This window comes from Dermacentor variabilis, chromosome 8 (assembly GCF_050947875.1).
Source record: "Dermacentor variabilis isolate Ectoservices chromosome 8, ASM5094787v1, whole genome shotgun sequence".
In the NCBI taxonomy this organism is placed as follows: Eukaryota; Metazoa; Arthropoda; class Arachnida; order Ixodida; family Ixodidae; genus Dermacentor; species Dermacentor variabilis.
In genome coordinates this window covers 96,964,324-96,977,984 of record NC_134575.1, presented here as the reverse complement: position 1 = coordinate 96,977,984, position 13,661 = coordinate 96,964,324, and the positions used below count along the sequence as shown (strand labels likewise).

Below are 13,661 nucleotides of genomic sequence, written 5' to 3'. Positions count from 1 at the left end.
TAAGGTGCATGACTTTATTGGCCACCAACAGCTCTGTTCAGACAAAAGTGCAGTCGACAACATCCGACCTGCGTCATAAGCAACAAGTGCACAGCCTGACAGCTACTGCTTGTGCGATTAATTTAATCCTGCACATTAGTCGCAGTGCAGCCTGGGTTTTCCTAGGACATGTAAATCTCATACCCTGTGCACAACAGTTCTTCCAAACCGTAGAAAAATACACATTGGTTTCTGTGTCCGTGGCTGCCCTACGACAGTTTAACAGACATGGAAAGTACGAGGTGAGCCCTACTAATCAAGACGCTCCCTTCTCACTCGCATAACGTCCCGACAGTGACCTTTGTTTTTATTCTAACAACTTTAAGGGGACACTATAAAGAGAAAGACCAAATCATGTTTAGACCATTAATTATTCTTTCAAAACTCTTTCATTGATTTTACGGTAAATGGCTGGCTACTCAAAGAGAAAATGAAGGCTAAACTTCAATTTCTTGAATTTAACGTTACAACACCAGTGCAGGTACGTCAGTATGATGTCACAAATTTCAAATTATTTTCCTGCATTTGAGCCATTGTGGCACAGTCACAAGTTCCCAAAACTTGCCAACTTCAGTCCCTGGCTCCCTTACAATACAATGTAGTTAGTCTTTTCTGATAGAAAATTAACTGGGCCCTAGGATATGCTGTCAAAATCCTTGACATCATGGTGAGCTGGTGCAGAAACTTCCAAGGTGGCGCCGCCTCCAGTCTTTTGCATCTGGCTTACCAGGCCTCCTGGCACGGTAAGAGTCACGTTTTCGGAACAGTACAAGGATCAATTTACTGATAATAAGGAGAATTTACTAATATGGCTGAACTTACTTTCCCTTTAGTGCCCTTTTAAAGAGGCATTTGCACATATCACTGTTTTCATTGCACCTAAATTTCACGAGGAAACTGCACTTTGTGGGCCACATTGTTCAACAGAACTCATGGCATTGTTTTCTTGCCTGGTTCCCCTTGAAAAAAAAAAGGAAACCACCAGTGCAGTGACACGAGCAAGCTGCTGCATAGACATGGACAAGTTTCAAGTGTTGGCAACTAAACAAAACAGTGTAGATGGCAGGTCGGACTGGACAACATTGCAGGCTCGCATTGGCGCAAATATTTCATTTTGTCTTCCCGCTTTGACAAGATTACAAGACAGTTTCGCGTTATTGATATAGGATAGACATGAAAGAGCTCAGGTTGCAATGTTACCCCTGTTGCACCCCACTATCCAGTTGGCAAAACCGGATGGAACTGGCAGCTCGCTTACGTGTGTATGATGGTCTTCAATTTTTTTTCCTCCCAATGAACTGGGCAAGCAATAAAACAAAGTATCTTGTTGAACGATGTGGACCATGAAATCCTATCTCATTGTAAAACTTCAGTGCATATGAAGTAGCAGTAAGCATAATAAATTAAAAGAGAATGTTAGAATAAAAATACAAGTCACTGTGCACGAGTCGTTACTTTCTACAGCAGGCAGTGAAACACACTACAATGTCAACATTTCACACTGCATACGCACACGGTGCAAAGTCGGTAAAAACATCCACATGCCTCACAGCGCTGACTTTACAGGTGTTGGCACTAAAATGTACGTCTCCTACAAAAATCTCTACAGCAAACTCTTGCACTTGCGTCTGTGGGAGCTGTAAGCATGCCGGTTTATCCCCCAAGGGAATGTCAAGTACTACATGTACTTGCCTAAACTTCGTCCTCCTGGCTCAAAATGACATAGTGACTTTGCAAGTTGATTGCATTTGACAAACCTTCCATTATAAATGCAACAACATAGAAGGAATATGCAGATGCGCCGAGTCTTATTGCCTTTTGCTATTAGAAAGACGAGGCTCTTAAATTTCAAAAGATAAACTGTTACAAATAATGCCGTGGGAACATCTGGAGCCACAAGCTTAAAGATTAGACAAATCCGTGTACCACACTTCATTCCCATGGCCGCTGATGAATGATCGCAGCGCCAGAGTTGCCTCGACTAAATTTCCCAGGTAACTACGTAAAAATATGCGGGAAAGGCAAATGAGAACAATGAGCACAGAATAACCAAAGAATTGCACAGAATTCTTGTTTGTCTCATTACGATGTCTTTAGAAACTTTAGCAGTGAAATACCCATGCAGTTATGACAAACATTAGCCACGCTTTGTTAGACTATATGCAAAACTGGCGCATTTTCAAGTACAGCGGACTTGCAATAATTTCAAGTCCGATAATTCAGAACTCCGGTTAATTAATATACATAGAAAAGTTGCGGATGGTTCGCTGCATCTTTATGCATTTCCATTTTTCACTTCGTGAAGTCTAATGTCCTAAAGCAACACTATGGCTACGAGAGGCAACCTAGTTGAAAGGTTCACACTAACTAAGATGAGCAGTGGGTTTTTAAACTGCACCCAAATTTGAACGCACTAGCATTTATTTGCATTTTACCTACACTGAAATGTGGCCACATCACTTTCTGGCTGCCTGGCCAGAGCAATTCAGTTGAAGAGCAGTGGATTAGACGTCATTCATAAAGGCATAAAAAGCCGCAACTTGCTGATGTTTGATATTCAGGCTTATGTGCATATGAAATGATGCTGCCGACCCAGTTACTACAAATTACGCTGGGTATTGTGTATATCTGTTTGTATTAGTTCTAACAGTAATACATCTGTTCCAACACGACCAGATGTGCACATCAAATAATATACTTGTTCTGGACTGCATTTTATTCAACTTCAGATAAATGATTCAGATACTTCTAGTTCCTAGGAGCAAGTTGAATAAGTTGTATAAATAACAGAGGTTCGAGGTGCCAAAAGAAAAGCAAAAAAAAAAAAAAAAAAAACCAGGGCAGCCAATCTTGACTAGCATATTTGTCACAAAGAGAGAATTTTGACAAATGTTGTAAAGCTTAAATGCAGAAAAATACAATGACACAAGCAGGGACAGAAACGATAATTTTGAAAAAAAAATCAGTTTAAAGTGTGTTATTGAGTAGCCTGCATCACCAGTTGTGTCATCATTTGCTAGTGCATTTTAGTTTTAAAATACTTAGCTAGAGACACTTTGATGTTTCTTCCAAAAATCGGAGTGAAGTAATACCAGTAATACGGGTATGGTGGCACTGCAATGATAGCATTTCCAGAATATGTAGACCAATGTCATCGGGAAGGCCACAGAACTGGCTGAGCACTACAAACGACTAGTAAAAGCTGCATTGCAAGGCATACAATGTTCAATGCGCCACATCCTGCAGAAAATAATGTCAGCAGTGCTCCTCAAGGTGTGATCGTTATTTTTCTGCTACCCGTTTGGTATGCTCCCTTCAAGGAATGCACTGCTGTTCACTTTCGCTAACAAGCAATAAACCAGCCAGTTTCAGCGTTGCAGATACTACTCATTGTACATGCAAGCAGAAACAAACTTATCTTAATAACCATGCTAGAGTTGTACAAACAGTATATTTTCACCCGTTTAGGAGGACTGAAGAAAAACATGACACAGATATAACAGAGCACATGCTTGACCAAGAAAAAAAATCCGATCATTGCTCGCGAAACCAAAAGTGGCTTTTAGTGGTCCCATCGTCACCCATAACAGTTCCCAAACTCGTTTGCATTATGATGTAGTGCTAGCAGCTTACTATTTATGCAATCAAAAATGCTTCACAAGGAAAAACCAACATATATTCAAGAAAGACTGCGTGAGAACATGTACAGAAAGTAGACCACTGTAAGAAGAGAGGTGATCAGCAGTATGGAAAGTGCCAGTAACATGAAAATAGCATCTCAGTGTTAATCAACTGTTCCCTCTCGCACTGCTTGCCTCACAAAGCACAACAAACAAGGGCATCAACAACACTGCTAAACATGCAAAGTATCACTGTCAACAAGTGCAGTGCACATGCCTGCAGTGAAAACATCATGCACAAATGCTGCGTGGAATGCTCAAACCTTCCTATATGTGACACCACCTCTGAGAATTTCCTCATCCCTCCAGTGAAAGTGAGGAGGCGAAGCAGGGGACAGTCACATGCGTATATTTGTTCTTGTATGTACAGTGATCCACATAAGTTTACGGGACACAGGTTTTATGACAAATACAAATTTCAGTTTTGTAAATGCATGGCGCTTCTAATTTTTAATGGATCACTGTACAGGTTGCAAGAATTATATACTACAGGTTGACACTTTGAATTAAGGGCTACGAGCCTGGGCTTCGTGGGAATCAAGCTTCTTTGAAAATCCCGTGCACCTGTAAACGTTTCTGGCTGACTGTACAGTCTGGCCTGATATAACAGGAAACACCCATTTTTAAATTCAAAAGCAAGAAAACCTTGTTGCTGCACCAAACTATTAGGAAAATGCTGCTTCATCGGAGAAAGTATTTAGCATACAAAAAACAACCACCCGAGGTTGATTGTAGCAGCATACACTTGCAGCGTTACAGGCGATAATTGTGCATGCATCTGAGCATGCTCTCTCTCTCATCGCTGCTGTCACACACAATTTGTCATGGCACTACTGAATGTTGTGTCAACAAGGGAACACACTGTAAGCATAGGCTGTAGTCCCTGTCAATCCCTTTTGCGAGACTTTGTGCGACTAGCACTGGACGCACTGGAGTGGCCTACCTGGATGGGCGACAGCTTTTACTGCACTGTTCAGAACGACAACATTCTTGGCATCGTGCCAGAAATGCTGTTGCTCGTGGATGCTAGTGCATTCACTGATAGTCATGCAATATCTGATGAAAGGTGATTAAATCCCCGAAAGCAAACAACCTAGAATACGACTTCTGTTCTTCAAAATTAAACCCCCGACTCGTCTGTACTCTAATCTTGCACTGTGCGCTGAATTTTGCATAACATGTTTCAATGTAGTATACGCCGCTTGTTCTATCCGGAATGAGTCAAGAGGTATGTGCTGCTTGTGGCAATGTTGCACCAAAAACATAACTTTTCGAGTGAGAGGAACGGTGTTCAGCCCTGTTCCACAGGACAAAACACTCACGATAGGGAACTTGGAGTGAGAAGGACAGTGAGCTCCTGATGGCGCCCCTGTCCCTTCTGATGAGAAAATCGCTATTTCAAACTTTCTGGTACGGTCACAAATGATGTGAACACCTGGTCTAAAGTGAATGAGGCCGACCACTACTGCATTACTAAGCAACCACCAAATGCTGCCTGTGGGAAAAATTTAGAGGAATGAAGCCAGTGATTTAGCTGGAAGAGGTTTTTACATGGAGCTCCCTCATCAAAGCGTTATTCCATGGAATGCCCCACCGTCATACGTTGTAGCCACTGGAATGCGGTGCGGTACAGTGCACGCAAACAGTGCACTGAATTACCAAAGATTGAATGGTCTTGGTGCATGCTAAGATGTCCCGATTATGCAACTGGTGCAACGTCAGGATCAAAAGCAAGAGGGCCCGGATTTCATCCCCACTGAAGCACTTTTATTATGTACTCGTAACGATCATGCTCCCATAAAATTTTCCTTTATTAAAGAGTAAAACATAACTTTATGGAAATTCCATTGAACAAAAATTACAGTTGAACAAATTCATCTAAAATCCATCATGAGTGCTACACTGAATCCAACGAAAAAATGTTAGGAAGAATGAACTAAGTTCGAAAAAACCGAGTTCTACAGATCTCTTTCAGGAGCACACCCAATCTACTAAGTCATCGTTTGGCAATTTTGCCCAGTGACAACCTTTTTTACCCTGCTGTACTTTCCAAACCTCAAAATATGCAGCCCGTTCATGAATACTGTCCTGTTGAAAGATACATTCTTTTTTTTACACAAATGTACAGGTAATTGAAACGTACCCTAAATGCTCTGTAATTTTCACAAAACGGCCAATAAATAACCACATATTTCATTTTATTGTTCCACACAAGCTTTGGTTGGTTCCTCATATCAGTCTGTTATGCTTCAGTACGTGTTTTACAAGTCCCCAGGCCGCAGGAGTGCACTGGAAGCATTTCTATGGTTCTGTTGGGGCACCTCTGCTTCCAACAAAGTACAGTTTATAACGAATGTCACTTCCTGTCCAGATGAATTCACTATAATGAGGGGTTAATTTAGTTCCAATATCCAGGCTACACGCATAAAAAGTAACATTCTAACTCAATTGTGGAGCAATCATCAATTATATGCAGTCCAACTTCGATATAGTAAACATGGATATGTAATTTATTAGATTTAGCGAATCATTCCATATAATGAAGTCCATCTAGAATGTTTTGCTACTATCGATGTGCAACAAATACATGCTTGTAGCGAATGCCAGATAAAATGAAGGTATTTTTTAGTATATTGTAACTGTCATAACAAGGTTTCACTGTGGTTAGCTGCAATTAGACATTCATTGACAATGCTCACACGGATATTCAGAGATGAACCGCCGCAAAGGTTTCTTCATGTGGAGAGTTTAATTTTTTTAAACGAGACTGTGTTTGAAGGTGTTGAAAGCGTGCTCACTGGGACAGCTTGCAGAGTTGCAGAAGGTTGAACAGAAATCCAGATCAATACCCAGACAAAAAAATAACAGTAATAAGAAGAGATGTGCTGGAGCAGAACATTATTGATTATGACTAGATTCCCAAAATTCTAGATTAAAATGGGTGCTACAAGATTTACATCAACTTTGTTAACATGGCAATGCTGGTTGCCATGCATTAGACATGTTCTTCCTAATGCAGTACACATTAGATAAAAGACCGCTTATGCATGATCAAAGTTTAATAACTGTTAATATATGTGGTTTAGTTTCTAGGATACCTTTGCTTATGCCCACCGGACCTAAGTGAGCACTGTACTTGTCGTCCTGTTAAAATTCCTGCACAAGAACACAGATGACATGTTCAGTGTATCGTGTAACAAAATATATGCCTATAAACATGTCTTTTACTACAGTGCACAGACCGTGCTAGTCTTTTTGATAAAATATTTGATGTGAGCTATAACAGGTGCGTGCCTAAAAAGCCAAATGCATGCATGGCAAGACATCTTTGATCTTGCTTTCACCATAGAAAGCAACATCTTGGTTATAACCAGTTAACATGATACTCGCACCTACGTAATGCACGCAACTTTACGAGGCTTGTTTGCTGTAACCACACATTCATATGCAAAGGCAAGGTCAAGTACGGCTTCTGCTGATGCTTTTAAACAAGCAAACGCCTCTTAACCTGTGCTACCAAACATGCGAAAAGCACGCAGCTAGGCTTCATCAACACATGCAGCATCACAAACAGGCACTGTCACAAAAAGCGGTGGCTTTTGCCAGCTTTGCAGCGCAGGTTAGGATTTGCGCTTCGGTCAAAATGCAAGCCCAGAATCTGCCGGTAAAACAGCTGCGTTGAAACCATGCCCTTCTGAGCCGTAACAGAATGAAAACAACTAACATTAACTGGAAACTTGCACGCCACTTGTGGTTCTGCATTTCCACATGTAAGCAAGTGGTGCAATTCTTTCTTTTGTGGTGTGATGTGCAATGACGGAAACATGTTCAGGAAATGATTGTGGAACAATGTCATGCCACACATCAGAGTAATAATGCAAAGTATGTCCCTGGCATTATCTTCCAACCTGGCAATATATAGGCAAGCAATAAGTGTTCAAGAAACAGGCACATGATAATAAATAAGCCGCGGGCAAGGACAGTTCCAAGCGAGAGTGAGTCATGTACTGAGCACTGCCGAACAAATTGACAACCTGGTTAAAATAAAACTGATTTGAGCTCAAAACTTACAGACATAGCATTTGGCATTGAGTTTTGTTTAACACCCTACCCAAACAGTTAATTTCAGCAAATTTACCTGCTCGACCTGCGAGAGTTCAATCAGTGCTTAGTGGCCAAAATACACTTTCAATGGACAGCAAATTCTTTGGTGCTTTGAATGAAATCTTGATCAGCTAAACTGTGAAAGATGTAGTGGGTTGTAGCAGGTGTTGAATTTCATTTTTGTATAAGCTTTGTCGAAAAAAAAAGAAAAAGAAAAAAAAAGAAAAAAAGAGCCTGTCACGCTCTGCCAGTCAAGCCCAATGTGGCTTTGGCAGGCCTGATGAATGTATTTGGTTTAATAGAAATAATAAAAGAGTTTATTATTATTATTATTATTAAAAAATTGCAACACTGACTGCCACTGCTGTTATATTGAAATGAGCGTTATGCAATGTAAACACTGCACTTTATTCCACAAAGCACGAGCCTCTTTTTGAAAAGCTCATCCCATGACAACTTTGCTGTTGTCATCAACAAATGCCACCCCATAAAAAACATTTCTCTTCTCAGATTTGCCTGTAAAGCACAGGAAACATTGCTATCATATTATTTGATGTTTTAGCTAGCATCACTATTTGTGCAAATATATTGCACATTTTCTTCCTGTGAAACCACCTATCACTATATTCAGAACTATGCTTTGAAGATAACTAGATTCCTGCACTATGCGTTACTTGTTTACATCATATACGTTTTATTCTTTTTTAAAAGCTTTCTAATCCATCAAGAGCCTTTCTTCTTGTTACATCCGTGAATATTAAAAGGATCCGCAAAATATTTAGTGCATTCTAGCAGATATTAAATTACAGTTAACAGCACGTAAACAGAATTGAGCAACACTCTTGGAGAGACGAGGACACCACCATACTTGCCTCTTTTGTTTCAAAGTGTCTTTTCATGCCGTTAATTGTAATAATTCCATACCAACCAACGAGTCCTAATCTGCACTTTGCCAACAATGCATGTCTGTGTGTGCTATCTACCCGTCTTACCCAGAAAACATAAAAAGCGCACATCTGCAACGCGTCTAGATCAAGATATATTTTTTTATCAGTGCAACCAATGGTGGTGCAATCCATTAGCTGCGCTCAGCAACAGCCGTATTGCCCTTGCGCCTGTAGATGGTGCCGCTCTTCTTTCCGCCGATTCATTTTTCTTGCCAGGTCTAGCACTGCCATGACAGTACATACATTGCATTATATCCTGGACAAGATGGGAGAGTACTTGCCCCCATATGTAGCACTGGTAACATGACATTAGGTAACATGGCACAAGACTTGCTGTCAAATGCTACGCCGCGGTGCAACAATTAGGAGAGTGAACAAGGGAGCGGAATAACTAGTAGTGCTGTGTCTATCCATCTTTTAAGAAGACCGCAGCGCTCTGTACGTGACCACGAGCTCCTCAAATTTGGGTTGCCTTTCACCTTGGCCACCCCCCCCCCCTCAATCAACGGATACAGACAGGGTGTGCAACCAAAAATACGGATGCAATGACACGCATTTATGACACCACTGACAAACTTCACACGTACATGAGCAAAATCATTCAGCGTACGTCGAATTCTAGATGTGCGAAATTGAGCAGCGTACGCGTACCTGCCGTATTGGAGGCAACAGATAGGGCAGTATGAGCGAGTAAACATTGCGGAACGGCCCGTGAGTGATGTAGGAAGCCAAAACAGACATTTGTGGCTCCCGGTCAATTATGGTTTATGGAAACACAATAAGATTTTAAAAAAGAAATGAGAAGTAGGAAAGAAAATTACAAGAAAACCCTTCAGCTCCTCCGGCAGAAGACAAGTATTCATGCAGCGGCTATGCAGAGTTCATGTCTTCTGAATTATGGAGCAACTAAAGGAGCCTTCAAAATTCATGTGCTCATTTCCAAGTTCAAAGAGTTCTGTCAATCGGGATTCTAGGTCATGCAACAATTAGCAGGCGCAAGCACTGCAGAAGTGATAATGGCTTTGGCTTGTTGGCAAATGCATGCCGGTTAAGATTCCAATAAAGTGCGAGCAGACATCGTGCAGATAAAACCCCACATGCCGATATAAATCAAGAATGTGACTTCCACACAGTGCATTGTGTGAAAGCTTGCACCCTCCGGGACACAATTTTCACCACGCAACAATATTGTCATTCATGCACGCGTTTCCCCCCATCAACGCTGTTTGCCCGTCACTTTCCTGCAAGTAGTGCTATGCATCTCGTGAGCATCCCACTGTCTCCTCAAGAAGAAAGTACAAGGCAAGAAGCGTTTAAAGAGAACAAAAAAGCAAACACACTCAGAAATGGTCATTATCACTGCACGGCAATGTTTCAACACGAAAGGCACAATTTTACAATGTAGAAGGGATAACATCGCAAAGGGTGTAATTTCACACAAGGGTGGAAAATAGGTGCAGTTTTACACCACACAGGGTGTAAGTCTTTAAAAGAGTGTACCAGTGCGGCCTAGGGTGGCCTATTCCGAAATGCGAGCTGCTATGTGCAGGCAGCCCAATACTGGTCAGAGCTTCAATAAACATGGTCAGGCCACGCAACGCAAAACGGTACCTTTTCATACAGGCACTCTTTCTCGTGGTGCATAAAAAAATTAGAACTTCAATCGAAGGACGGCACCAGCAGAGCACCAGCTCACACAAATTACACTGCGAAATCACTTCTTGGTCCATGGCACTTTCTCCAGCTGCTGCAAGAGCACATCCGCACAATGTTCATCCGGCAAACGGCGCAATGGTGCGTGATGCAGAGGCGCCGCAGTCCACTTCCAGCAGCGCAATGCAGTAACAATTTCTGAAAAATTTTAACTTGGTTCAGCATTGAACAGGTTAACAATCATATGAGAAAGGATTTCCAGTTTTGCGATTTCTTGCCCCTTTTACTTGGCTCGTGCCTCTGGAGTTGGCCACAAAAGGAATATCAGAAGCAGGAGCTTAAGTTTAGAATGATAAGTCTCACTGAACTTCCAAGGGTGCCACAGCACAGAGCTTGCCTCAGCGAAGAAGCTGTCCGAGGTGTACAGACAACTGGAGCTCACAGTGATCTTGGCTCTAGTGAAGCATGCACCTCTTAGCATTGCTGGACAGCCATGCCGAAATCAAACTGTTATGCATCATCCTCTCCAACTGCTAATTTCACCAGCGCCCTGCAGTTTTGTTCCACAGAAAGCGCCAGCCTGTCCATAGGGTGTGGATGCATGCATATTTATCTTCCAGATGCTTCTGAAACACATGTTCTCTGCAGGGACGTTTTGCAGTTATGTTCCAATACTCAGATTCTTCAGCTATGCAAGGACGTCCATAATGAACAGCCATCTGCTTTCTTCTTCAACACTTGCTGCAGCACGGCGTTTCAGAGCATCTTGCAAGTGGGAGCTAGATTGTCACCTGCTGCAAGGCCTTCCTTTCTCATACGAGACTTGCGGCGCTGGGACTCCTACAGCTCCAGGAGACGCTGCAGTATTTGGGTTGTGCTGTATAAAGGTTGCAACATGTCAACAATGTCATAGCCACCAACAATTTACAAACAATGTTTGCTGCTGTACAGACGAATATTTATAGACCCTTTCTCTTTAAGTAGCATGCGCATCATGGCACACTGGCAGCACTCGCTTGCAGATCAGTCCCCACTATAGCGTTCAAATCATCAAATCTCCTCGGCACAGTACCGACACAACTTGGCACTCCGGGACGTAGCCTCTTCAGACCTTGACAGCACCCGTAAGCGGAGGCGTGGTGGAGGCTCGCTGCTGGAGTCGGCTGCTGCGAAGCGCCTCCAGTGCTCCGGACACAGCTGTCTTGGAGTCGAAAAAGTGTGCCAGGTGTTCGTCTTTGTGCAGGCACGCACGGAACTGCTGGAAACTGATGTGCCAGTGCTGGTCCCATATATCCGACGACACGGTCGCCGCCGTAACACTGCCATCTCGGGGAGTCTCCTGCAAGGAGGAAAAAAAAAAATCATGCGACACTGTGGCAATCAATGTTATGCAAAGCATTAGCAATGAGGACGCTGGGCCATGCTAGCCCCTAAATCGGCGACCAATTGCAACTGAATCCTGCCACCTGCCCTACCCAGCGATGTTAACGAGTGTCTTAAAGAGACACTAAAGGCAATTACTAGGTAACATGGACTGTTAAAATACCATTCCAGAAAACTTGGAGCACATGCTCCGTGCCAAGAAAAGAGTTAGGTTAAGAGAAAATCGTGTTAGAAGGGTCCGCACCCCTATAGCATAATTCCAAGCACAAAACGCCATAGAGAAACTGAGCAGAGAGAGAGCATTAGATTCACCGCTGCAGCTCTCTTGGTCAAGTGGCACAGACCGTTTGGGCATTCCATGACAGCACATAGACGTGGCATGTTCTGCTACTTGCCGTTTGTGCGAGTTTCGCGAGCCAGCGAAACCAGCGCAACACTACGTAATAATGAGTAGCATTGCTTCTGTCTTATAATGCAATGCAAGGATCTTTCTATTACGAGTGGTTGACTACTAGTGACAGAATGAGGAGCACTTACGTCATTGGGCTAGTGCTCGAATGTCCTGGGGGAGTCTCAAATTCTGTCATGTACATCAATTTCTCAATTACTAAAGCTTTGTCCGCGATAATATTGATGCTTAGACGTTCTCGAGTATTAATCTATCACTTTGGCTTGACTTAATATTTGCCTTTAGTGTCCCTTTAAGCACTGGGCCATGACGCACAACCCAACGGACAGGTTTGAGAAAGTGGATATAAGAGATATTGTTACGTGAAGGATGAGTGTGATTGAGGTGCTCCGTGAGGCCATTTGTTTGCGGATGGTATGACGTGGCTAGCTTGTGCCTCGTGGCACAGGACAGCAGGATGTCTGTGATAACTTTTGATAGGAATGCCCGGCCACAGTCTGAGAAGTTGTCGTGGAGCTCCATGTAATAAAATCACGTCGTGTAGAGGAAAATCGGCGACATCTGTGGCGCAGCTTGTAGGAAGCGCTTGAGTGATGGCATAGCATGTGGTATAATCCATGGCCACAGCTATCCACCTGTTCCCAGAGGTAGAAAGAGGAAAAGGGCCAAGTAAGTCCAAACCAACCCGAAAGAATGGTTCCGCGGGAATGTAGAGTGGCTGAAGGTACCCAGCAGGGAGCGTCGATGGTGTCTTGTGTCGCTGGCATTTCTCACACGCAGCTATGTATCTTCGAATGGAGTGAGCAAGCCCTGGCCAAAAGAAGCGTCGGCGGATCCGGTCATAGGTAGGTACGTGACACACCCAGGTGACCAGCAGTGGGGAGGTCGTGAAGTTCGTGGAGAACAGCCGAGCAAAGGTGTTTAGGGATCAAAAGGAGTAATGCAGGGTCGTCGAGGTGAATGTTGTGGCTGTAGAGTACGCCATCTTGAAGTGTGAATAAGCGAAGGGAACTGGCAGCAAGTGACGATTCCAGGCGGTCAATGATGAAACGCAAGGACAGGTCACGGCGCTGCTCGCCGGCGACATGGAGCAGTTGAAAAGCAGAGAGAACACAGGCGTCGGTGTTAGTATCAGATGTAGAGGTTACGCCTTCGATTGGGTTGCGAGAAAGGCAATCTGTGTCCTGATGTTGCGTCCCAACTTGTAAGTCACTGTGTAGGGATATTCTTGCAGTCAGAGGACCCAATGACCGAGCCGGCCAGTAGGATCCTTGAGCGATGAAAGCCAACAGAGCGCGTGATGGTCTGTGATTACTGAGAAGGGCTTCCCATATAAATATGGGCGGAACTTTGAAACAGCCCAGACGAGAGCAAGACATTCGTGCTTGGTATCGAATAGTTGTGCTCTGCAGTTGTCAGGAGCCGGCTAGCGTAGGCTATAATGCG

At 43.2% G+C, this 13,661-nt stretch overlaps 1 protein-coding gene across 1 annotated transcript in view; it reads right to left on the bottom strand.

The window, feature by feature from the left end:
- Positions 1 to 13,661, bottom strand: part of Tbc1d8-9 (TBC1 domain family member 8/9) — a 113,211-nt gene continuing 99,550 nt past the window's right edge. The window contains exon 29 of the mRNA XM_075702528.1: positions 1 to 11,762. Coding sequence (XP_075558643.1) covers positions 11,529 to 11,762 — 234 coding nt within the window. The 3' untranslated portion in view covers positions 1 to 11,528. The remainder of the gene's footprint in view (positions 11,763 to 13,661) is intronic.